The 27,253-nt window shown below is 40.9% G+C and overlaps 2 protein-coding genes across 2 annotated transcripts in view; one reads left to right on the top strand and one right to left on the bottom strand.

The window, feature by feature from the left end:
• The window catches only part of LOC117474797, a 123,649-nt gene extending 102,886 nt beyond the window's left edge, over positions 1-20,763 (bottom strand). Inside the window, exon 1 of the mRNA XM_034120802.1 lies at positions 20,644-20,763. Within this exon, the coding sequence (XP_033976693.1) occupies positions 20,644-20,763 (120 nt within the window). The remainder of the gene's footprint in view (positions 1-20,643) is intronic.
• An 871-nt stretch (positions 20,764-21,634) lies between these two features.
• The window catches only part of LOC117474796 (protocadherin-7-like), a 35,281-nt gene continuing 29,662 nt past the window's right edge, over positions 21,635-27,253 (top strand). The window contains exons 1-2 of the mRNA XM_034120801.1: positions 21,635-24,011; positions 25,549-26,725. Of these exons, the coding sequence (XP_033976692.1) occupies positions 22,567-24,011; positions 25,549-26,725 (2,622 nt within the window). The 5' untranslated portion in view covers positions 21,635-22,566. The remainder of the gene's footprint in view (positions 24,012-25,548; positions 26,726-27,253) is intronic.

Below are 27,253 nucleotides of genomic sequence, written 5' to 3'. Positions count from 1 at the left end.
TTTGTTTGTTGGAGGCCTTTGAATCAGTGTTCATTTTTTTAAGTCACACAATAAAGTGGGTTTCAAATTCAAATAAAACGCATTATAGCCAACTGCAATGTAAGTATAGTGAGTGCTAAACTGTCCCAATGCAGTCCCAGGCTTGAGGCTCGTCGTTTGCTAGTCAAGGATAGTTATTTTATCTTTGTTTGAATAGAGCTCTCTTGTTCCCCCTCGCCTCTGCTTCCGAATGTCTCAGCAGCAGACTCAGTTCAACATGTATCGTGTCTATGTTATCTTAAGTGCCTTTTCTCCCTGGGGCTTACGACAGAGAGAGACAGAACCTTTCCCCTCTAGCCAGGGAGAAAAAGAGGCATAAATCAAGGTAAGCATACTACGATTGTGAGTGAGTGAGATCATCAGGGTCTGTGTGCTTATACGTGCAAGTCTGCATGTGAGTGTGTAGCATAGAGTTTTGTGTGGTGTGTATGGTTGTTTTAAATGTACACCTGTTTATGAGTATCTCTGGGAGTGTGTGTCCATGCCTTATGCTCCCTGGCCCAGATGACTCTGGGTAATTGCTCCTTATCTGGTGGCCTGTCAGTTCACATCAATGTGACTAAGAGAGGGGCAAGAGGAGCGATTTATTCCACCTACCTATCCCCCCTTCTCCCTCCTTTTAATGATCATTATGAATGATTTATAATCGTCTGTGTGTGTGTGTGTGTGTGTGTGTGTGTGTGTGTGTGTGTGTGTGTGTGTGTGTGTGTGTGTGTGTGTGTGTGTGTGTGTGTGTGTGTGTGTCTGCATGCGAGTGTGTGCTGCAGACAGAGTGAGTCACCAATGGATAGATTGTGCGTGTGTTGTTGTGAATGCACACCCGCTCACCTCTCACTGTCCTTGGTTAAGACACTTTTTTGTTAAATATTGTTTGGGAGTGAAACATTTGGTATGTGGGTCTCCGTGAGTGTTACTGTGAAGCCTTTTGGATTTGCTGGAGCTGTAAAAAACAGAAGGATTATTGTGTTTGTTAAGAAACAGAGAAATAAAGATCAAGAAAAACACAGACAGAGATGCTGAGAGAGATGATAATAGAAATAGAAGAAAAGTAAATAATAAGTTGGTTGGGCTTGTGCCTGCTTCATACATGTGTTCATGAACATATTGTTCATGCATTTCATATTCTTGTGCACGTGTCACTATATGAGCACATGCCTGTGTATGTGCACACTCTGTGCATTGTTTCCTTTGATCGAGCCTTTCATCCGTGGCTCTGTGGTAGTTGTAATTGGTCTCTGATGGGACTGACCCACTGGGTACTGAATGAGTGAAACAGGCCTTGGATGGCTTCCTTAAATATTTCAGCCCAGCTGAACGTGAGGTCTCCCTGCTCTCGCCTGAGGCTCAGCCTACACCACCACTTAGCCGGATGCCCTCGGCTGTGACGGAGCGCAAGGAAAAGAAAGAGAGCCAGAAAGACATTAGGAGTGAGCCTTATGGGGGTGACCGATCAATACATAGGGCTCAAACACACCTTTGAGGGTGTGAACATGTGAATAGAATCCATCTGTGGGAACCAGCATATAATTATGACAAGTTTTCATTAAACCGCTGTCTAGAGCCACCTCTCCATGTCTCCAACTTACTTCAAAAGCAGTTCCAGTTTGTTACTCCCTCATTATAGTATCTTGCACATTGTTAAATGGACATCTTGTTCTTCCCTTCAGGATGGTGCATTTTGCACAATACCAAATATATGTATTGCTATTGCTTTATCGCCTCAATTTCTCTTTCTAACTTACTTCCTGTCTGGTTGTCATTCTTCCTCTTTCAGTCATTTTTCCCTCTCTGTCTACCACTCTCACTTTCAACTGTCCCCATCTTCCTCTCTCTGTGTGTGTGTGTGTGTGTGTGTGTGTGTGTGTGTGTGTGTGTGTGTGTGTGTGTGTGTGTGTGTGTGTTTCATTTTCTCTTCCTTTCTCCTTCTCTCCATCCTATTCAAGCGCCGTCCACAGATCCGAAGCAGAGTGAAAAAGATAATTCCCTGGTTCTCTGCAGAGAGACAGCAAGTAAAAATAGAGAAGGTTACCTTTCATGTTCAATTTTAAAGGAATGTTTGAGATTTCCCCGAGATGATTAAATAGGAACGCTCCTGACAAGGTCACACAGCCAACATTCAGACACACAGAGACACACTTGGAGAGGCACACAGAGAGCTTGGTCAAAACACCTTTGGGTTGTGCTGCAGTCTCTTAAAACAAAAACTGCAAAGCGAAAAAAACTGGAACACATAAAAAGCAAACATTCATGCTGGGTGAAAATACCCAAGCACAACAAGGCCAGTATTTCAGTGTTAGCACAGCGCTTGTTGCTTGAGAAGCTAAAATGCAAAGACAGCAGAATTGATTGACTTGTTTCTTTATTGCTCTGGCATTTATCACCTTTCATTTTTGTTGTAACAACACAGTCTTAAATGATTTATATCCCTGCTTGCGTGTACACGTGGTTTTATGTTAAGTGCCTCAATTTTGCATACGTTGTGTTTGTAACATTTATTTTACGTGTGTGTGTGTGTGTGTGTGTGTGTGTGTGTGTGTGTGTGTGTGTGTGTGTGTGTGTGTGTGTGTGTGTGTGTGTGTGTGTGTGTGTGTGTGTGTGTGTGTGTGTGTGTGTTTACAGCCTTATTACGGTTTAGCTTTTAGCTTTAAGCAACATCATATCCCTGGTGACCAATTATCTGACAGGGTTAAGGAAGCTCTCTGGTAAAGAAGGGAGATTGTGGGGTTCTGACAACACTCCAGCATGTTACCTCAGGCATGCTGAGTGTGTTTTGTGTGTCCTGCGCATGCGAGCGCATGTGCACGTGTGTATTATTTATCAGAAGATTCCCCATTAGTTTCCACATTAGTAACGAACATGGCTTTTCAGGATGTTGCTCTGATCATGTTTATTTCCCCGAATAACTCAAACAACATGGTATGAGGTTCCCAGAGTGTGTGTTGTGTGTGTGTGCAGGAGTGTGTGTGTGTGTGTGTGACTCTGGGTGTCACATACTGCAAATTGCTGTCAGTCATGGTGTTAAGGTATTCTGGATGTGTCCCAGCCACTTGGTAACTATAGCAGAGACTGACAGAGGTGCTGTGGGACAAAGTGGAGTTGGCGTTCTGAATGAGTTATCCTGAATTCAGTCTGCGTCCGTCTCCAGAGGCATGGATGAATGGCCTGATTCTCTCTCCACCTCCCTTTTCCTCTCTGACTTTCCAGCCCTCTCTCCTCATCTCCCCCCACTCCCTCTCTCCTTCTCTTTCAAACTTTCTCACCCTCCCCTCTCCCCAAATCCTTACATTGTGTCTTTTTTTAACCTCTCTCTTTTTGTCAGCCTCCCACTTTGGCTTTCCCTTTCTCCTGTTTTCTCTCCTCTCCCTCCTTCTTTCTTTTACTCCTTCATCTCTCTCGGCCCTCATGGTAAATTCTCTTCATTCTCCCATTTCCCCTCTCAAGTATTTCACCCTTTTTTTCTCTCTAAGAATAAGCTGCACTCAGTGAGCTCCAGTCTTGTTTCCATAGCGAGAGCAGGTCCACTTGTGCAGTTCACTATCCCAACTTTCACCCGTGACAAAGTTTTCCTTTACACCAGGCCCCTCCGGCTTTCTTCATCTTCCTCTATTTGTGCTGCCACTTTCCTCTCCCTCCTACAGGGAGGCAGAAACAGTTTGTGCAGTCCATATTTCTTTTTTCAACAGCCAGAGTATCAACTGAACAGAAATCCCTTGTATCTAGCTAGCCGTTTACAGTATAAATCCTACCATGTGTTCTTTTAAATGATTATATGTATGTTTATGTGACAGTTCAGATTCAGATTAATGACACTTTTCCCTCTGGTTTCTCTCATATTTCCTCTTGTCTTTGTACATTTCACAGGTGGTGTAATAAGCTCCTTTATAATGTTAATTAGAAAAAAAACGTTTTGCTAAATTTAAAGACAGCCTATAAAGATGACTTTGGATTTGCCTTATTGGTTGATTCTGACTAGTTCCTCAGATACATACTGTATTTGTTTTGTGCTGTTTAAAATGTTTATAAACTGAGCCAATAGTAGAGGTCAATGTGAATGAGTCACAGCCCTGGACAGAAGAGAAGAATAGAGGAAAGGATGAATAGAAGAATAGCAAAGACATCACAAAGCATGTTTTCTCATGGAAGTATACTACACATGGAGGCCACTGAAGTCTGCCTTAACAGTTGTATTTATTTATGGTGTTTATGAGTTCATGTGCAGAAGAAGCCAGCGAATTAGTGAGCAGATAACAACAAGTTAGAGGAGAAAGAGAGAGACATTTTTTTATGGAGCGATTGCATCTACTTCTCCTTGGAGGTGTATTGGATGCTAAGGCGCAGCTGGGATGGGATTATGATCGAAGTGGGAGCAACGGTTTGGACTGTAGTGGCGTTGAATGAATCAGTCCTATATCTGATTTAGACCACATATTAAAGTCACCAAAAACAGAATAGAAATGATCAGATTTCGTGTGATTTATGCTTTTCACACAAAAGATCTGATTTGAGCCACTAATGCCACTGCATGGCATCTGGAACCTTCTTACCACACCATTTCTGACTATTACTGTGTTTATACCAATCTGACAATCCAACAGCGATTACCGGTGCTTCCAAAAAGGCTAAATAATTGCAATTTGAACTTGTTTCTCTAACTTTATTTTCTTATTCTTCACAAAATGACTGCTGTTGCTTCTTTGGTGTACAACCAAGTGTTTGAAGTGAGTTGCTTCAAGAAGATTAAGGTTCTGTATAAAAGTGTGAAATGTTATCCCTTTTAAAGTAATTATCGCACGTTCTCTCTCTTTGACAACACTCATACTTTTGCCTTTTGACATGCTCGACAAGTCATTTTGTACAAACAGGTTCATACAACTGCTGGAAAACCTCAGCTGCTATTCCTCCGAGCTGTTGCCTCTACTGTACGTCTTCCCACTCTCCTCCTTCTGTGCGTCACTCCCTCTCTTTAAGCCTAACCTAACCCTAACCCTCTCTTACCTCAACCTATTGCTTCACCTAAATAACCCCCTAGAGTTCCATTTCCTCCTCTTCCCCCCTTCTTTCTCCCTGGTTCCTTTAATTCTCCTACCATTTCTCCTCACTCCCCTTCTATAGTTTCCCCCCCTTTTTTACTTTCCCTTCCCTCCTCCTTTCTTCCACTCCTCCCAAAATCCCATGGATGAAGACGATTCAGTCTGTATTTTTGGCCAGAAATGGGGATTAGCGATAAATAAAAAAATAGAACAGTCTGTCCCAAAGTGATTCACATGCATCCGCAGAGACTCATGCACACACACATAGCCAGATGCACATACACTTAAGAGTTGATGTGTATCACGTTGGCACACACAAAGCTTATATACAATGGATGTACCTCACAAAAACACGCCTGTTTAAACTCTCTGGGAATTTAAAGGTACGAAGGAAAGGACACACACAATCACAGACCAGTCACACAAGTTCACGTATGGTCTATTATTAGATCTCTGGTCAATGTAAAGCTCTGCAGTCAGCAGATTAGAGGAAGACACTGAATAAAAGAGACAGGCAGGGGGGGGCAGAGAGGAAGAGTGCATTATTAAGTTACCATTTATGCAGCTTTTCTGTTTTCGAGCAGTGATTCCGTCTCTGCTATTAGAAAATAGAGATGAATAAACGGTAGGTTGCTATGATGTGACCTCTCTTCTTTCAGTCATCTTTACTGCGAGAAGCAAATGAGAAGCTACTACATTATTGTCTTTAAGTGTAATTTAAATCCCTGAAGACTCATAAGTGCAAACAGAGCTGCTCAATACATGGAGGATAAGAGTATCCAGTGACGAAGTATGGTTGTTATGGGGAACTTGATATATATAGTGATAATATAAATACAGTACACAGTGTTTTCAGGAGTACTAACCTTTATTCTCTCTGTGTCATGTCGTTGATCCTTTTTTTCTCTATGACTGCGTCCTCGTTTTGATCGATCTGTGTTTTGTCTGCAAAAAGGAAAGACAGAACATGTGGTTATTTTTGCCAAATTCAGTTTTTGAACAAATGTTATCCAATTCAATCTTGAATACTGCAGTGTTTTCCTTCCACTCATTGCCTTTTCTCTGCGGCAAAAGATAATTATGTACGCAGGATAAGATTGAAGGATCCTTCTCTTCTATTACAAACAACGTAATACACCAATAGAAAACAAGTAGCTGTTGAAGTATAAGAAGTGTTTAAAATATATATATATATACCTATCCCTTAAGGCACAAGACATTTAGATAAGATTGGTGGGATTTAATTAAAAACAAAGCAGTAGGCATATTCTACTTAGTGGGTGAGTACAAAGGTTTTCATAGAAATTAGATTCAGGAAAAACTATATTTATTTCTTCCATGGTAACGATCAGTTTAGCAAATAGTTATTTCTATAACTGAACTTAATAGGAATAGTATTGTTCTTGCTGTGCAAATAATGATCCTGCTGTATGATGTACATCAAAGCTGAAACCCAAACTCATGCAGTGATTTGTTCCTGGAACAGTTCAGCTGTGTCCTCTCACACTGGATGAAAAATGGCAGGGCATTGTTCTTTCTCTAGGTGAAAAAACATAAAGTGAAGTGACAGAGATAAAATGTATACAGGTCCAAAACAATCCTCCGACTGCAAATAACATGACACCTGATCTCCAGAAGCACCCGCTCAAAATGAATGGTGAAGGAAAACCAAAGTGAACCTCTTAAAAACACAAAAAAAACACGCAACCAAAAGTGGATTCCCAATTTATTAAGACCACATCTTTGCTTTTAATGTGTTGAATTTCAACCCGGTGTATATTTGAATACCCAAAATATCACAAGATGGAATAGAACCGAGGGCTGAAATCCTATTGGCTGGCTATATTCGTCCTTACAAAAAAGGAACTTGCAGAAGTCTGTCAAATGCCTTACAGAAGAAAGATGTCTTCAATGTTACACTGTTAACTTTAAAATACAAATTGTTTGATGATATTGTTTTTACAAAGGAAATACAGTTCATGCCTTAAGAATCAATAATACTCAGAATCTCCTGGCATTATTCCCAAATGCCAACTTAGTTTGAAAAACAACTTTATCCAGAAATACTGAAGTAACAGGGTAATTGTTTGAGTGTTAACCTTTGACAGGTTTTCGCACACTTTTGACCGAGATGATACGCTGAAACACTATCTCAGCATTTTAGCCCCAAAAACTCTGTCTGGCAGAGGCACAAGCTCTGAGTGGGAACATGATCTATAATTTATCTCTACTTATGAGCAGGCAGTCTGTCAGGGTGTGTTTTGTGTGTGTGTGTGTGTGTGTGTGTGTGTGTGTGTGTGTGTGTGTGTGTGTGTGTGTGTGTGTGTGTGTGTGTGTGTGTGTGTGTGTGTGTGTGTGTGTGTGTGTGTGTGTGTGTGTGTGTGTGTGTGTGTGTGTGTGTGTGTGTGTGTGTGTGTGTGTGTTCTGCCAAAACAAAGTCTAAAGAGTGACATTTTAAATCATCAGTCACACTGTGTCCTCGGAATTAAATCTTTAGCTTAATTTTTTGACATTACTTTTCCAATGTGCTCTGTTGCCAGCGGTTTAAGGTGGTCATGGTAACGTTGTTACCATGGCTTTTGTGGATATCATGGAGATAGAGGAAGAAAGACCTGAAGTGCATTTGTTTTGTGCTGAGAGGTATGCTGGTATTGTCTTTCTTACAATAGGATAGTAAGTAAAGTACGTTAAGCTCTTGGGGAAACAAAGATTTGCAGTTACAACAGGCAGGTCCAAACATTTATGCTCATAATCCTTCCAAGAAAAAAAGAACCAAAATAAAGTAAGATATGACATAGCTCTCTTGATACCACCTTGCCTTTTAATTTCTTCAGAAAAAGAAAAACAGACATTGCCAGGAAGGCTCTGTGTTTATTATTGTACTTGTTTGTGTGTGTGTGTGTGTGTGTGTGTGTGTGTGTGTGTGTGTGTGTGTGTGTGTGTGTGTGTGTGTGTGTGTGTGTGTGTGTGTGTGTGTGTGTGTGTGTGTGTGTGCGTATATCTATCCCAGTGTATGCGCCGTATGCAGATTTGTATATTCACTTGGGTGTGTAAATGTGCCTGCACGCCTGTATGTGGTAGACTTGGGAGAAGAGAGAGAGACTACAATTCCTTTGATGTAGAAATAGCGGGACAGAAGCTGTATTGATTATCAATAGTGTGCTAACATGTCCAGAGGGCCTTTAAGAACATAGAGAGTCTCTGTAAATTTGCCCTCCACACGGTGAGATAAACAAGCCTACGCAGTTTTGAGGTCTTTAATGCAGAAGTAAAAAGCCATTTTAATTATTCATTTAATAATTTATTTATAATATCAATTCACAAATGCAAAACAGTAACACAATGAATGTGGATGAGCAGCATGTAAGGTTTTTTTAATTTTGTATAGAGCTCGGTTTACTTTCTTTTCCTACACTTTATTGTTATCGAACTGTTCTATCACCCCTTTATTTATCTCCACCAAGGCCATAGCCCTTATGACACACACCTGCATACACACACACACACACACACACACACACATAGGCTCAAACCAATGATGCATTACCACTCCCCTGTATAAAAAAAACTACACACGTGTGCAAAAATAAAAGCATGCTCTCTTGACAAATGTCATACCAAAACTCACACACGTGTATACACACACACACACACACAAACAAAAACACCAACAGCACATAGACACAGTGCTATAGGGCTATTCATCTGTCTGAAGCAGTGTCTTAGGAAAGGTCAGCCTTTGAGTTATGACAGATTCTCTTGGCCACAACAGCCCAAGCGTGGGTGGCAGAGCAGTGAAAGTGTGTGTGTTGGAGGGGGGTGTTTGGTAAATGCCTGTGTCCATGTGAGTGTGTGCGCCTGTAGTGAGAGTGAGAACAGGGGCAGGCCTGTAATGAGTGGTGTGGTGCTGTCGCAGGACAGGAAAGGTGAAGAGGGAGAAAATGAGCCTCGGGTTGACAGATACAGTTTACCTTAGTGCTCGTGATAGAAAAGGACAGCTTAAAGGAAATATAAAAAATAGAGTGGAGGGCTGGAGAATTAAATATGAGAGTGAAAGACAAAGCAGTGGCAGACAGGGGAGAGGAGACAGGGAGAGGTCATTAGTGTGAGAGAATGCAGGACGAGTGCCAGGAGAGAGAAGACGCTGGCATGAGGAGCTGTGGCTAAATGAGAGATTCTGAATTATCCAGTGTGAGTCAATACATGTATGTCAATCAGTGTGAATGTTTATTCAAATCCATGCATTTCAAAATGTGTGTGTGTGTGTGTCTGTCTTGGCAGCGGCCGAGGGGCAGATGCTGCCTGCGCTCCAGGCCTATTGCTTTACGGCCTTCTGCGGAAATGTTGCCGTGCCAACCTTCACTCTCATCCGCAGCCAATCACACGCCTGGGCCAACGATGGAGCAGAGTTAATGCATACACACAGACACACATCTATACATTCACTCGCAGGAAGACACACATACACTCAGGGCAACGCATGCACGGAAATGTCCTAATGAGAGACAAGGGTAATACATGGAAAGTGTGTGTGTGTGTCAGTGGTGATTCTGTTCATTAAGGTGCAGGGAACTGTGTGTGCCTGTAATCAGCAGGAGGCTTTTGGAGCACACTCTTTTGCGCACACACTCAGACACACACACTTACACACATACACACGCACACACACACACCAGCTAGAAGTGCTGCCTGAGGAGACATTTAAAGATGCTTTATGACAGGCAATATAAAGCTGTTTCAACCTCTGAACTTTTCGGAGTTGTAGCAGTATTTTACGAGTAGAACTTTGCATATCAAACTGACCAACTTTATATCTGCAACCACACTCCAAGAATATTCTAAAATATCCTGTCCCCTCTCATTTGGCGGAGAGGTCGAACCGATTCTACATATAACTCCTTAAATATGAAGCTGTCACTTGACTGCTGCCGCTGCCTCTCTCTCGCCCAGCAGAACTCCATCAACAATCAGACAGGGAGTACAGTCACGTAACGGGAGACTGACATCAAATCTAACGCTTTCTCATCCTACTATTTATCCTGTTCTTCAACATATCCATCTTGACAGTCTGAATTAACCTTTGGTAGAAAAATGAACTGAACATACGTTGTTTTAAATGAATGCAAACATAATAAACTAAGTACATTCACACATGTATTTACTTAAGAACACATTTGAGATACTTGTTCTTCACGTTATTATATTTTCTGCTCATTTATCATTATACTTCACTACAATTCAGGCATATATTGTATATTTCAAGTGACGTAGCCTACATAATAGTGCATTAATACTTGTTATTCAATCATTACTCTGAAACGGGCAATTCTGAATGCGTACTTTCATATGTTGCTGTTCAAGAATATATGATGCTAATTTGTACTTTAATTCAAGTTATGTTTTGAATAAAGGACTTTTACTTGTTACAGAATCAGTAAGTAAAGATCTGACTACATCCACAAATGCATAAAATATCTTTAATAGAAACTACACTTCTGTTTTCACAGCTTTATTTCTCAAGTGCAAGCTTAGAATTGAAAAAAGACAATCTCAGAAGTATTTTAAGAAGTAAAGGCTGAGAGGTGAAAACAGCCAGAGATTGAAAGTATAATGCAAGAGAAAAAAGGGGGTGGGGGTGGAATGGCTCAGAGGGAGGGGTGGAGAGGGCATTGAGGGAAAGAGGCAGGAGGATGCTGGAAGATACCAAGGAGGCAGTGGGAAATAAAAGATAAGAGTGGGAAACAGAGGGATGCAGATGAAAAACTTGAAAGAAAGGAAGAAAGCGAGTGAAACAGGAGAGGTTGAAGGTTGAGAGGTAGACAGACAGATCACAACCAAGCTGAGACTAGCCGACAGCTGTGAGAGCAGAATTTGATACTGCGGCACAGACACACAAACACAGGCATGCACGTACGCACATGTGCAGAAGCACCGTTTGTGTGTGCGCACACGCACAAATGCAGCCTCACAGGGGCACATACACATGCTCACACTATCCAAAAGAGCCACATTACACATGAAATATTAATGGTGCAAAGCAATCAGCAAAAATGGAGATGGGGGAGACAGAAGGAAGAAGAGAGGGGAGTCAGAAAGGGTGGAAGTAAGAAAGGGAGACGGATGAAAGTAATATGTCCTTTTGAGTGACGTGTGAAATGATATGCGTTTTGAATCGTCTCTTTTACCGGGGAGCATGATCAACTCCCAGACACAACTTTCTTTCTTTCTTCTTCAGTGGTGTTTTTTTGGCATTAAGCAACTAAGCAAGGTCATGCAGAGTGTTAAAATGCCCTAATGCAGATACATTCTGGCAACAATAAGTCTATAAAATATGTATATGTGTGTATGTGAGAGTGTTTATCTCCACTTAATGTTGTGTTTGAAATGCAAAGCATAGTCAGCCTCATAAGCATGGGTGGCTTGTGTGAGTCTCAATAAATCATTAATGAATAATTTTCACAGGTGACAGAGTGTGCGTGAGACAAAGCTGAAAACAAATTTGGGTGAGAACATACCGTCTCCTCTCGCTAAATGCTAATGTTTTCTAAGAATATTGCATATGTTGGATAAGGTGTACCCCTGCACCATGTGTGTGTGTGTGTGTGTGTGTGTGTGTGTGTGTGTGTGTGCGTGCGTGCGTGCTGCACAAACAGGCAGGTGTGTTTGTTCTCTTAAACACCTTTCTGCCCCTTAAAAGCTTCAGGTAATAACACCATCCATCACCAGCTACAGTAGTGTGGACATGTGTGCGCGTCACATGTGTGTGTTCACACGTTCGACAGAAAAGGTCAGATGCAGGAGGAGTTTGCAGAGACGCGGGTGGTACCGCTTCACTGCAGGAGTTTAATCAGAAGGAAAGAATGTTCACACACACATACGCAGACACTGATCCTCCCGCACAAACAGACACAAAACGCCCAGGACATGAACATCAGCCGAGTACATGCATTAGCGCACAGCAGTAGCTCCTTACTAATGAAGAGGGGAAACATTGTGGAACGGTGTGTCTAGGCAGGTGTGAGGAGAAATAAACAAATAATGAGATCAACACTGCCAAGATTACAGCACATTCATTACAGCCCTTAATCTGTTCTCTTCAACCGTCTACTCTTTCCTTTTTCTCCTCATCAGACAATCTCTTTCAAGCATGTGACTTTCATTCGCATTTCCCATCTGTTATTCCATTTTATCCACTGATGTTTGTTATTGCGTCACTGACTGCAGTGTCACATGTTATGCATCTTTTTTCCTTTACAGCAAACTTGTCCTGGAAGCACAACTGATGTTCAAGTGCAAAAAGGAGTCACTCGAGATGAGATACAACATCTGACACCAAAGCCACATCCCTCAAGAGCTGAGATCTGAATATCATTCGGCTGGTTGACAAGTGTGTATGTCACCATTTTTTCTAAAGTATTCTGCAAATTCAAATTCAAATGAAAAGCATTGAATGTATAAACGGCTGGAATAAAAGAGAGCAGGATTTTCTATAGTAATGTGCCTTCTTACATGATTCTGCCACTCAGTCGTTTTCCTTTCTCACACATTGTCCAAGATTTATGTATGCTGCTTGACAGCCACGCTTAGTTTGTGCTTCATGCATGATTGAATTTGTGACATATAGTTTGGTCTACACAATGTCGGATTTTCAGAGTTTAACTGCAACATGGTTTCCTGCCTGGGATAATATTTGCACAGATGTCGTTTTATATTATTTGCAGCCAGGTGTAAACAGTTTCTTCTTGCCTCAAGGGATTGTGGCTACAATAAACAGTTCTTGCTGCAAAGGATAACCGCTACAAAAGATTTAAAGCCTGCTGATTCTTTAATAGAGTCTTTTTCTTCCCCCCCTGGTATTACAGCAGCGGTCGGTCACTCAGCGGCCATCCAGAATGGTTTGACTCAACAACATTCTTATGAGATTTTGAACAATGCAAATAAAGAATTGACATCCGTGGAGGAGTGAGAACCTGATCGGACAAATAAAGGTGAAGTGTGGAAGGTAAAAATGCGTTCTGGTCCTGCCTTTTTATTTGCCACGGTCTGTAACTTTTTGACAGCTAGTGCTGTAGCAGTACATTTCCAGTGGGGTAAGCCTATGCTGTCTGTGCCAGCATGCTTGTTATTCTGATGATGGAGGGAAAGGAGGAAAGGAGGAAAAGCTTCCTGATCTTCATTAAGAATGACTCAGCTGCTTTTTCAGTCTGTCAGCATTTCCAAAGCTGATGACGTTCCAGGGGCGCTGCTGGGAGAGCTATTCAACACAGGAATAGAGAGTTTAAGACTAAGGCTGCCGAGAGTTAAACACATAAGCTGCTGCTGCTTGAATTAAACCATTAAAAAGTGTCAGAGACTAAGAACTTGTCAAAAACGCTTTATATTAATTTTCTTAAACTGATTATAAAAGAAGCACGAGTTAGAACATAATCAAATCCTTATGCTTTATATAAAGAATCATTTTAATATGACATAAGGATTGTGAGTTAGTTTCCATATTTATTTTCTAATAAAGTAAATGTATTATTGTTATTTGTTCATTATAGTTTTTAAAGTGTTAAGAAAAAGAAAAGGGGACTTTGTTTTCTACCTATTTTTCTCTTTACTCACCGGAATTATTTTCTGAGCTGCAGGAGAAGCATGTTTACTTTAAACTGTGATGATCAGTGACAGGTCAAATCAAAGGAAAACACACCAATGAAAATGTGGGTATTTATTTTATAAACCTGTTCAAAGTAATGAGCCTTGTAAATTCCAAAGTCTTATTCTGGATTAAGAATTGTTCTGTTTTTTTCTGACATGTGACCAGAGGTGTGAAGTAGTGGAGTACAAGTACATTTTTCTGGTATCAGTACTTTACTCCACTACTTCTTTTCTGACGACCTTTACTTTTACTTCTTACATTTTTAACACAAATACCTGTACTTTCTACTTCTTACATTTTCAAAACAGGTTTGTTACTTTAGTTTGAATCTGTGTTTGGTGGCGTGATCATTATTATTTAGAGTCATTGCGTGCCTATTGATTTTAACACGATCCGTGTATCCATCATTTCCTGGTCTTCTCTAAAGAAGAGCGACCAATGAAAACGTTGTCATTTTGCCGTTGTTCTGCATCGAAACATTCATTAGCTAACAATGACATTATTGTTCTATTAATATAAAGGGAGGTCAGTTACTCAATAAAACAGTTGGTAGTTATGGGTACTTTTTACTTAAGTATATTTCGAAGCCCATACTTCTTTACTTTTACTTGAGTAAAGAAGTTTAGTCAGAACTTCTACCAGAGTATTTTTAAACACGATTATCTGTACTTCTACTTGAGTAAAGGATGCGTGTACGTTTGCCATCTCTGCATGTGACCTGTCACCTGAATGAATTGTTGTTAATGGATGTAAAGTTAATTTGACTAAGTAACTTTTTCAAACTATATATATGTTTTAACTCAGATGAGTGAAACTGCAGGTATTAGAATATAATGGATTTTTACAGTAATGAATTTCAGTTCTTTCAGTGGTTTACACTGCAGCAAAGCTGGTTGAATTGTATTTCATTAACAAAGCAAATGGCCACTGTGGTGGATCAAGGGGGATTTATATTGTATACTGTATTTCTTGTTTTTGAGGGACATAAGAGCTATATTATACTATATGTAGGCCTGAGTGTTAAGACGGAGAGAGACATATTAAAGCTTTTTCAACGTCTTGCCAGAGAAAGAATGAAAAGAAGAATGGGAGACATCTTTATAGACAGCATAAGAGGGGGTTAGGAGAGAAGCCTTAGAGAGGGATTCGGAGAGATGAAGGATCACTTATAAAAAAAAGCAAGTGTGTGTGTGTGTGTGTGTGTGTGTGTGTGTGTGTGTGTGTGTGTGTGTGTGTGTGTGTGTGTGTGTGTGTGTGTGTGTGTGTGTGTGTGTGCACATGAATTGTGCATGTTCACTGCTCTTTCAAGACATATCTGCTTGTACCTTTCCTCCAGAACTGACAAGTAGGATGTAGAAGGTAGAAATAGAAGAGGAAATGTATGTTAATGCAATTACGTTGAGGATTGATATCTATAAGATCAAGTCTATTTTGATCTGCAGATTAGAAGAATATCCACTTCCTGCATCTTGATTGTGTGATTGTGTATGTGCTTGTGGGTGGATGGATACGTGGAGGTGAGAATGGCTGACTGAGAGAAAAAGAGAAGTAGAGCTATCTCTCTGTCCCTCTACTCAAAGGCTCACTCCATACAGCATGTATTGAAATTATTAATGAATATGATCGATGTGATTTGTGCATAACATAAGTGAAATATCCCCAGCTGTGAATAATACACAACTTTGTTTATGGAAATTAAAGCGATAATAGAGGGGGAAAAATTGCTATTTTTCACCTGGAAGTGTCAATTTTTAAATGGAATAACTACATTTTTGGGCATTTTTTTAAATATTAATATTAATGAAAGAGGCTGTCATGGCTAGAGTCATATCACATCTCCATTGAGAAATTGTCTCAATGTTTTGCATCATCTGATCAGCCCTCATAGAGACCACCAATCCACTATTTCAAATGAATATCAACAGATAGTGTAGCCCATCAATAAGATCACCCTTAATTTATATACTATGTTGTATTAAACAGATTACAGATGTCATGTGAGTCTTGATGGCCTGAAGTCACAGGTTTCACCAATAAGCACCTGATCTACTTAGGGAATGAAACCAGTTCCATGATGTATGATTCAACATGAAGCATCAGCTGGAGGACATCTGGGGACTAACTTTTCTCCACACAGCTGAGACCAGAGCTCATTCATAGTGTTGCGAAAGGCAGCCAGAGTGAAGGGACAGAGATTCTTACTAGTCAAATTAATGTAGGCAACATAAAAGAACGGACTGTCAGAAAAATGCCAAAACATGCATACTGTATCGTTTTCACATATAATAATTAATGTAAAAATACGATTTCAAAAAAGTAAAAATCCATTAAATAATATATTTAAGTCACAACTGAATGTATTTCACTAAGTTAAGGCCAAAATAATATTTAAAAAAGGGAAAACACTCTTATTATTTATTATTCAAGTAAACAATCCAAAATCCTTCCTCTTAGTGGAACTATAAGCTAAAGTTATTAGCAGGTTTGCTTTATAACTTCACCGTGTGTAAAACGCTTGTGTAATATGCTTTTACAGAAACTAAGTAAGCTACATTGCAAGTAAGTGTTAACCTTGTACAATCTTTTTTAACATCATTACATGACATGTGCTAATAAACTTGTAAGATAAGCATGTTAATAAAAATAACCCAGGGGGTTACAGAATTGCTGCTGGACTCTTAAAGTGGGAGCCAGATCAACATTAAGTATATTAAAGTGATGTAAATATTACTGAATACAGGGGCATGTAGGGACACAGCGTAAGCAGTTAATCAAAAACAAATGCAAAGTGGATGCAGCTGTAAAAGGTGACGTTCAGTTTAGATTGATATGAAGATAATAAGATAGGCAAGGATAGACACTTAGGAAAAATATATATTCTAATTAGGTAATTGAGTACAGCAGCTGGCTATACATGGTTGCAGGACAATTAGCAGTATTTGTCAACTCCCTGAACTGTAAATGTGTCATATCCCTGATGGGTTCTTTCCACTTGCAAATGCTGTTCCTCTTTGCTACTGCAGACTGTCTGAGTTGGCATATGCTGTCACGATCTTGGAGACACTTCTTTCCATTGGACATGTTACATTTGTATTTTTTTTTTTACTGATATTCCTGCAGTTAGAGCGCACATAATCTAGCCTCTTTAGAGCTCAGTTACAGTAGTTGTTTAATGTTGCTTTCAGAAGACATCAAACTACGGACAACACTTACTGGCATTCCACCTTAAACTGTCCAGCCCTGTAGCAGTGTTTGACGTTTTAATTAAGCTTTTCCACAGTCTAATTTAATCTAGTGTTTAAAGAAAAATATAACCCGGTATAAAGGAGAGCCTGTGACCCGTTGGTGCTGATGCTGCTACTTTGTTTCTTCTTTCATGACTATGGGAGGATAGGGGTCATGCAGGATTGATTTATTCTTGGTCCTCATCCTTCTCTCAGAAACTACCTCTAAACAATCTGGACTCAGGCCTACAACAGAGCTGGCGTTCTTGACCGGCTTATTGAGCAATTTACCTTTACCAACCTTGATGCCTCCTGTTTAGCACGTCATAAAGAAGAGTGCTCCGGCTACTGAGTGTCCTGTGTTAAGGTTTTGATCACATTGAAGGGCATGAGCCTGCTGTCTGCTTTATACTTTCTTTCTGTGCTCTTTATATAATGCAGAGGATAATAAAGGATAATAAATTGGAGCAGTCAAGTTGTAAAAATACATTATATGGGAAAAAACGAATTGTTCGCCATGAAGTTGACGATCACTTCAGACTAATCGTTCATACATTGAAACTTTGAAAGTATATATTTTTTTAAGTATTTTCCTTTTGGTTCTCTGTGAGCTGAAGCACTTGACAGAGGGATAGAATTCAAGTGTGTCCCATATTGCTTATTTCTCGTTTAAAATCTGCCTAACGCTGACCACTGTCTTTATTTCACTTCTCACATCTAGCTCTTGCTAACCCTATTATTTATATTTTTGGTTGGAAAATATGGCCTGAAGTCTCCAACTTCAGACTCTGCTACCACCCTAAGCCATAGATAGCTGGGCTTCATCAACCCCTGCTGAGTCTGTTTTTTACTTAATTTGCAAAACTGATGGTGGACTTATTTCTTGGTGATCAAAGAATTCAAAAGAAATGTAGAATTTAACCAACAGTTATATATTTCTACTTTAGCTTAGAGTGTGGGTTATTCAAAGGTAGTCACTGTCATCATTATTCTAATTAAGGTCACGGCATGCAGAGATGGGGTGCTCCTTCTGAAGTCTACCAATGGGATTGCCAAAGCTATAAGAGTGCACATCCCTGGAGTTCACCTGGGGTGATAGTCAGGGTATTGGATTTGGCTTTTCCCTAGCCCCATTTGCGCTATCCTACCTATCAAGGAGCTGCTGATCCCATGGCAGGCATGGTGAGTTGGGAGAGATTAGTGTGAAGCAGTTCATGGATCAAAGGGGTGAACGCTGGGCTTCAGTCCACCACCAGGCGGGATCCTTCCATATCTGGTCTGTGTAGGAGGTGAATTGCAGAGGATACAGTATGGTCTGTAATGTGATTCAGGTGAGGCCACACAAGACTGCCATAGGGTTTTTAGACCATTGAGGTCACAGGGACAGGCTTGTAGTCATTAAGGAGTTGAATGTGTTTTCCATGGATAGGATTATAATGGTTGAAAGGAACAAATTAGAGCAGCCATTATTGTGTCAATGCTCTAAAAAACAAGTTTGCCACAAGTACACTATAATTTGTGTTGTCTCACTAGACAGACCCTCAAATTTAACAGCAGAACTGTATGCGTTTGCCTGAATCAAAACAAGAATCAATCAACATTTAAAGGAATTCTATAGAGGCATTGCAACAACAATTGTTATAACTGTAAATTGCACTAAAAGCTCTCATTGAAATGTAAATGAAATGGATAATAAAAAACAAAGGTCTTTCCATTATGCAACACAACACTATCTGTTTTCTGTCATTGACTGCATTGTATGTAAGCTCAAACTGCTCACTTTAACTGTCCTGAATTCAACTGAAAAAGCAAACATTTTTTAATATAATTAACAAGAATGGTATTTAGCAACACTGGATTGAAAAATAAGTTATTAGAAAGTTCCAAGATCACACAGTTTCTAGACTTGATCTCCACAGCAACAGACACAATGACACAATCAAGGGGATAATCCAATTCAGTTTTCTTTGAGGAGTATGCATTTTTTTATATCATACATTTTTTCAAGAATTTGTCAATCAATGTGTTACAAATGCTTTCATACCATTATTCTGATTCAGTTGTATCCATCAAAAAACTGTTTATTGGGGTCCTATGGGACAGCCTCAGCTGTTTTAATAGATTTTACTATTTAGTAAGTTCCCATTTGCCATTTGTTTTAATTTAAAAAAACACAGTATCAATTGGTTAGGGTCACTCAGTCACTTGTTTTGAAGAAAAAGACACAATGCAGAAGACACACATTTCTTCATATGCTCTGTCTATTTTAATTTTGCAGAGATATGCAAATAAACTGCAACTTTTCTAAATTATTAAACTGCAGTTTTCAGATGACAATTAATAACACAACTAATAATGTTTTGTGAAGAAATACATTTAGCTGATTGTTTCCTAATTCTTACCCGGTTGTAGTCCTTACAGTATGTAGGATGAGGTTTAAAGCTTGATCAAAGGATAATACATTATGATTTGTTGTCAAAGACTTAAACAGACTGACTTTAAACAAACAAGTATTGCCTGTATATTCGAAGCCTGACATATTTTACGTCTGTTACATATCCACAATGTTAGACCTTAAAGAGCCTGCAGAATGAGCACAACATGTCTTGAGGATATCTGGCAAGCTTGATCTCTCATACTTCACTTGAATAACAGTTGCCGTTGCCAAATGCTATCAAATATGTATGTCAAGATTGTCATCCTTTTTTTCCAAAGTTTCCCTATAGACCATGTGTTGAAGCTGTGATCCTCTTTTGTGATGGCACAAACAGATTAGGCCTTTAGGCAATAGCGGATGTCAACCCAGGTTATGTGTCTACAAAGAACATCCTTACTTTAGAGCACAAAGGCTTACATGCAGTGACACACACGCAAGCACACACACATTTAGCACTTTTCATTTAATATTCAAATTAAACTGTAGTTCATTTGCTGATGAAAGAGGATTCATGCTCAATTATATCTTAATGGCTTGGATATAACAGCGTGTTCAGGCCAACAGATTTATTTTAGATGTTTTTCATTAGGTCAAATCTGATTTAAGTGTTCCGAAATCACCTGAAAAGTAAACCAAGCTACACACATGCAAAAACATCTTTCTATAAAACTGTCTTTTTCACCGATTTAATATTCACATGCATGCTAATAAGCGCACGCACACACACACACCCCACAGGGCAAATCCCGATTGATATCGAGGGAAATAAAAGCGCGCGCGGGTCGAACGACAGAGGGCGTGGGTGCGCTTGGAGCGGACGCGTGCCGATTCCTCTAGAATGCTAAACATATCGGCCCATAAACACACACGCCGGCACGAACTAACACACACACAACTTTCTCCTGGTGCAGCTAAGAGAGTGAGAGATGGAAAAGGAAGAGAGTCTGAGAGAAACATAAGGGAAAAGTCAACGAGAGACAGAGAGGGAAAGGGGGGTGGCCGTGTTGGAAAGAAGAGAGAGAGAGAGAGACATATTTGTGACCTCTCTCTGCAGTTAGTCTGTCTTTGTTTACTCACTGACAGCCAACTGTTCACTAATAGCTTGTAGACACAACAGAACTCTCTCTCGGTCAATAACATTATGGTGGGGGAACTCCCTGCTTTCTAGCCAGGCAGGGCGGCACAGTTGGTCCTGAGTGGAAATTAGAAATGCAGAGGCGGTCTAACAGAGCGGCAGCGTGGAAGCCCCGGTAGTGTTCAATAGCAGCAGACCGATGCTGCATTGCGCTGCTCACCGAGCAGGTCGGTCCTCTGAGAGACAACATCCTCAGTGAGTGTGTAGCCTGTGAGCTGGAGAATACTGCCAACAAAGAAACAGAAAGCATGCCTCATCCCTCTAAAAAAATACATATTTAAATGTATAGGAGCAAATATACTTACTACACATAATATAGGCCTACTACACATATACATACTTTAATTAGACTACTTTTTATTTGTATGCATTATTTATGTATTTATCACAACATTTCTTGCAGTAGAGGAGTATGGCTACCATTAGGCTATAGTCCATTATAGTGCACCAGTAGTCTACAGTATAAATTACTGTACTTTCTCATTATGTGTGTGTGAAAATATATGTCTCTTTCAAAAAAAGAATGAATGAGTGCTTTTACACTTGCCCCAGCAAAAGAGCTGCAACAGCAGAAATATGACTTAGCACTGAGCTGACTTGTATTAGAGCGAGATCACTCTCTTTTATTCCCGTCTCTCTTTGTCCTATGTATGAATGTGTGAATAAAGACATTTTCCCACCAGGAGCTGTCAGCAGCCGGGACACCAAGCCATTTAATCTTCCTATATGACAGGGGGAGGTGAGGTCTGTCCTCGGTAACCGACATACACACACGGCGACCCAACACCGCCTCTGCTGCCTCTCCCGTTACAGCTCAGCGATCGAGTTACGCGGCCGGGGAAAATGTTGCAGTAGCAGGAAGGGAGAGAGAGAGAGAGAGAGAGAGAGAGAGAGAGAGAGAGAGAGAGAGAGAGAGAGAGAGGAGAGAGAGAGAGAGACTAAGTAGAGATGAGAATCGAGAGATAATCTCTAGAAGATGTCTAGCTCTCTATATCTCTAGTGCTCGACGATCTAGTCAGCTTCTATCGAGTATGAGTCTCTAGAGACGCTATAGACTCTCCTCACTCGCTTGAGACCGGCAGCAGCAGCAGTCCCAAGCAGTGCAGGTGAGAGAAAAAAAAGCCAGAGGAGGAGGAGGCGCATGTGGAGGAGAGAGAGAGAATGCGGGACTCTTGGAAAAAGACGCATCTACTCTTGGTCCATCACGAGACATCCATCCCGGACACAAACTGCATGGATTAAGCTTAATTGGGGATGATGTTGGAATCTCAATTTTAGCCCTTCTAAAGAGGCTCTCCCTTTCAGTTTTATACGGAAAAACAACAATGAGAAACTCGCTCTGAAGCACTCTTGTCTTCATCATAACTTGCGTGAAGGAATCCGACTGCTTGGCACGTTGCTCCACTGCGGGGAAAAGAGGAAAACGCAGCTGGATCTGAAGGTAAGAGGAGATCCAGTAACAGCATCCCAAAGACTTTTCTCAAACTGATTTCAATTCCTCTTTTGCGGATGCGAGTTAATTTTCCTCGGCGTCCGGTGAGCTGAGCAGTGTTTTTTTTTTTCCTTTTGTGTGGTGCTGCATTGCAGTTTCTAACTGTGAAAACCGCGAGAAAAGCTGCTGTCCCAAATGTGACTGGAATAAAATAATTTACAAGAGGCATAATGAACTGATAAGCGACCTCGTCTGATCTCCGGTTTTACGGGAAAGAAAGACTGAAGTGGATTATTTAAAGGCTGATGAATTAGTTGTTTCTATTTCGCAGCAGCATGGATTTTTTTTTGACATCTCTGTGGCGTGAACAGCCCAGCAAGACATCGAGAGTATTATTATAGAAGTTTAAAAAGCCCTGCTGGGTAATAAGAGGAGGATAAAAGAAAGGAGCCTTAAGTGTGAGAGTGCGGAAGCTTTTCCCCGGACCTCAGGCGGCTGTCCGCAGAGAGCGGCAGGGGAAGGTAAGAAAGGATAAATCAAACACCCACGCTGTGAACTACACCAGACCACAAAACAGCATTAAAGAAAAAACAAGCGGCAGCTCAGAGGCAGACAGTGGGAAGGAGAGATGCGAGAGAAGGAAGGCGCCATGCAGAGGCTTGGTGCAGTGCACTCCTCCGCGGCGCAGGCTCTCAGCCTCGTGGTGTTAGTGCTGCAGCTGCTGACTCAGCTACCGGGTGCCGACTCAGCTCTCCGGTACCGAGTAGCGGAGGAGGGCCCACCTGACGTCAAGATTGGCAACGTGGCCGCCGACCTGGGGCTCACAGCAGGTACAGGAAGCGGGGACGTCACCTTCGCCTTGGAGAGTGGCTCAGAGTTTTTTAGGATTGATAATGTGACAGGTGAGCTGACAACTGGCCAAAAGCGCATCGACAGAGAGAAGCTCCCACAGTGCCAGATGATATTTGATGAAAATGAGTGTTTCTTGGACTTTGAGGTGTCAGTTATTGGACCACTGCAGAGCTGGGTAGACCTGTTTGAAGGTCGTGTTGTCATAACAGACATCAATGACAACACACCTTCTTTCCCCTCACCTGTTCTCCAGCTCTCAGTTGAGGAGAATCGCCCCATAGGAACTCTTTACCTGCTGCCCACAGCAACAGACAGGGATTTTGGCCGAAATGGAATTGACCGGTATGAGCTGATTCAAGATGGTGCTGCTGGGTCAAGTTCAACAAGACGCACAGCAGGAGGAAACCCCATTGCGAGAGTGGATGGAGGTGGCGACCGGAGGGGTAGAAGTGGAGATAATGGAGGAGGACCCCGGAGCACTGTGTTTGAACTACAAGTTGCAGACATACCAGATGGGGAAAAACAACCACAGCTAATTGTGAAAGGCACTTTGGATCGTGAGCAGAAAGACTCATATGAGCTCATCCTCAGGGTTCGAGATGGTGGAAACCCACCACGTTCCTCCCAAGCCCTACTTCGTGTGTCCATCAGTGATGTGAATGACAACAGCCCACAGTTTGAGAGGTCCACATATGAGGCAGAAATGGCAGAAAACGCTCCTCCAGGTACACCTGTCCTTCAGGTCAGAGCTTCAGACCGCGACATTGGAGTCAATGGGCAAGTTGAGTATGTCTTTGGAGCGGCCACTGAATCCGTCAGGCGACTCCTTCGGCTGGACGAGGCCACTGGATGGCTGAGCGTCCTTCACAGGATTGACAGGGAAGATGTGTCTCAACTGAGGTTCACAGTAACAGCCAGAGACCGAGGTCAGCCACCCCGCACTGACCGCACCACTGTGATCTTGGCTGTCCGGGACGAAAATGACAATGTCCCAGTGGTGGAGATCCGAAAGATTGGACGGATCCCTGTTAGAGATGGAGCAGCGTTAGTTCCAGAGAACGTTCTGGTGGACACACCAGTAGCTTTGGTACAGGTGTCAGACCGAGACCAGGGAGAGAATGGAGCTGTGACGTGCACAGTCGTAGGAGACGTCCCATTCACATTGAAGCCAGCTGGTGAAACAGCACTCCCACCCATGCCTGCAGATGAATCCTTTGACAGGTAAGCCAAAACAAAGGTAACCCCTTACAGAAGGTTAGAGAAAGCCATTCCAAAGAATTTAATAAAAACAGACTGCTAGATACTGTAGAAATAAACCAGTCAATGTCATTTGGTTAAAATGATGCACTTCTTCTCTCCAGGGAGTACAATAATGGTCAGGAATCATAAAGTAGTCATGAAGTAATGATGCATTTTATATACAGCTTAGTATATTGAATAACCTGAGGGGGGACAATAACAACTAAATCACATTTGTATAATTATGTGCCATTAAGCACCAGATTCACATATACTAGAAATAATTAATTTAAAACTGGTTATTATTCATTAAGAAAAATACATAATGATTAGACACAGGTTCATTAACATGTCATTTAGAAATGTGTCATTTGGTTATCTAACACACAGTCATTTATTCAGAGTTATTCAAGATCTATACATTGATTTGAAGATAGTTCCTGACTAATTTCTAAGACATTTCCCTGTGAAGTATTCATTTATGTTTTACTAAATTTAAAACCTAATCATTTATATAAAGTATGTATATACATATATATTTTAAATCAGCGATGTTTTTATTCCATAGGTTTTTTTAAGCTAAACAGCTGCTATAAGAATCCCCACACGTCTATTTAGGGAAGAAAAACTATAATTTCTATTTTCCACAGAGGATTTAGAGAAGAGTGAAGTGTTGTTTCATGCAGATGTTTTCAAGTACTGCCTCTCATTTACAAAGTCTATAGAGTAGTTTGAATGTGATACAATCGGTTAAGTTTGAGCATTCATTGAAGTCAAGGGTTTTAGACTTTCAGTAATACTATTACTGCAGTGCTGCTAATGTCAATGCTCTTCAGTCAATTGCAAATATATTTTCTAGAGCTATTGAATGAAGGGAAAGAGGGATATACTGTAGGGAAGGCCATTTCAGAATAACACTGCTATTCTTTATGACACCTATAAGGCTGGTTGTTGAGTTGACTGTAGGGTTGTCCTTCTCTGAGACAAAGTAATAATCATGAGAGGTCTTCAGCAAATCGATTAGTGGATTTAATTAAAGAATCAGTCACAGTTTCTCTAGAAATATTGTGTCTTTGCAGGTAACTGCAGCCTTGGAGAAGGGTCTCTTAAAATGAAGTGTTTTAAAGACCAAAGCATAGTAGAGCTGAAATGATTAGATGATTTATTAATTAATTAATTAACAGAAAATATCTATATCGACTATTTTGACAATCAAACATTTCAGTTTTAAAAAATATTTTAGGATGTCACCTTGGCTTCTGTGTGATTAAAACTGGGTATTTTTAAGATTTGCTCACATTTTGTTAACATTTAATTAAAAATAAAATCACAATGAAAAAAACATCACAATAGCAACTGGCACAATAATTGGTGGATGATAAATACAGTATGTTAATTGCCTTAAAAGGGAAGAGCACTATTATTTTTGTTTGGCTACTTTGAAATCAAGATCTGTGTTATTTTTTTGTCGAGCATAGCAAGCACATTCATGACATTTGTTTTTTGATCATTTCCACAGGAATAAGAAAAAATACTTCTTACATACTTCTGCCTTGCTGGACTATGAGGCCACCAAAGAGTACAGTGTTACCATTGTGGCAGTAGATTCTGGCAGCCCCAGTCTGTCAAGCAACAGTTCACTGATGGTGCGTGTAGTAGATATCAATGACCATGCCCCCATCTTTGCCCAGAGCGTTGTGGAAGTCCACTTTGCTGAGAACAACTCACCTGGTGAAAGAGTAGTCACAGTGTTAGCCTCAGATGCAGACAGCGGCAAGAATGCTGAGATGGCATACTCCCTGGACCCTGCTGGTAACGGGCAATTTTACATAGATGCAAATAATGGAGATATCCGTGCCACAGGGGTTCTTGACCGTGAGGAGCGAGAGAGGTATGAACTTCGAGTGATTGCCAAGGACAAGGGTACACCTTCACTGCAAGGCTCCGCAACAGTTGTTGTTCAGGTGACCGACCGCAACGACAATGCTCCAAAGTTTGTTCAGGAAATCTTTATATTCTACGTGAAAGAGAATCTGCTTGCCAACAGCCCGGTTGGCATGGTCACCGTGACAGATGCTGATGAAGGCGAGAACGCAGAACTTAGTCTGTTTGTAGAAATGGATGGAGTTGATGAGAAGAAGTCAGTGGAGAAGGTGGAAGGAGAAGATAGTGAGAAAGAGCAGGAAGACATGTTTTCCATTGACAACAACACAGGAACTATCTTTTCTTCTGCATCGTTTGACCGTGAAACGCTTTCCTCCTACACCTTCCGTGTCCGGGCTGTGGATGGAGGTGAGCCCCGGAAAACTGCCACCGCCACTGTCTCGCTCTTTGTGACAGATGAAAATGACAACGCCCCCTCAATCACCTCTCCATCCAATGAGTCCTACACTCTCCTTCCACCCGCCAGCAGTGCCCGTACCATAGTCAGGACTGTAACTGCCATAGACTCAGACACTGGCCCAAATGCAGACCTTCACTATGATCTGGTGGGGGGAAATCCCTTCCGACTGTTTGAGATTGGCCACACTAATGGAGTGATTACACTGGCAGAACCTCTGGAGCGGCGCCACAGAGGTCTGCACCGCCTGGTGATCCGGGTCAATGATAGTGGAGCGCCCTCCCTCTGTGCCACCGCCCTGGTTCATGTCTTCATCAACGAGAGCTTGGCCAACGCAACCCTTGTGGATGCACAGGTAATTTTCAAATATATATCTATCAAACTGATTTCAGTAACAGCAAGTAAAGTATATCATAATACACTGAAAACACAGTGGATGAGGTAATCAAATCTACTCTGCTATTTTGGTGTGTGCAGACTACTATTGTTCCACTGAGTTGATAATGATAGCTCATAATGACAGTGATGATATTGTCCAATAATGGCCACTCTGATAACACATTACAAAGGAAAAATGCAACTGATTGTTGCTGCTTGAACTAAACTGGTAAGAAGATTATTTTCTTGATAGAATGAGATAAATGCACAATTTCTGCAGTATTCATAGTGTTGCAATTTTCTGCCCATTTTTGAGGAAATAATTGTGTCTATATTTGTCCCAGATAAAGAAGCCCATTTCTCTTTTGAAGGCTATTGGCAATGCCTGCTTCTTTGTAGTTTGAATGTTCTTTGTCCAGAATGCATTCTTATAATGACTATGTGGTTAAAGTAACTGTTATTACTGAAGTGGTTCTTATTTTATGGTACATTGAACTCAGAGCTG

This window comes from Trematomus bernacchii, unplaced genomic scaffold (assembly GCF_902827165.1).
Source record: "Trematomus bernacchii unplaced genomic scaffold, fTreBer1.1, whole genome shotgun sequence".
Taxonomy (NCBI): domain Eukaryota; kingdom Metazoa; phylum Chordata; class Actinopteri; order Perciformes; family Nototheniidae; genus Trematomus; species Trematomus bernacchii.
This window is presented reverse-complemented; position numbering and strand designations above follow the sequence as displayed.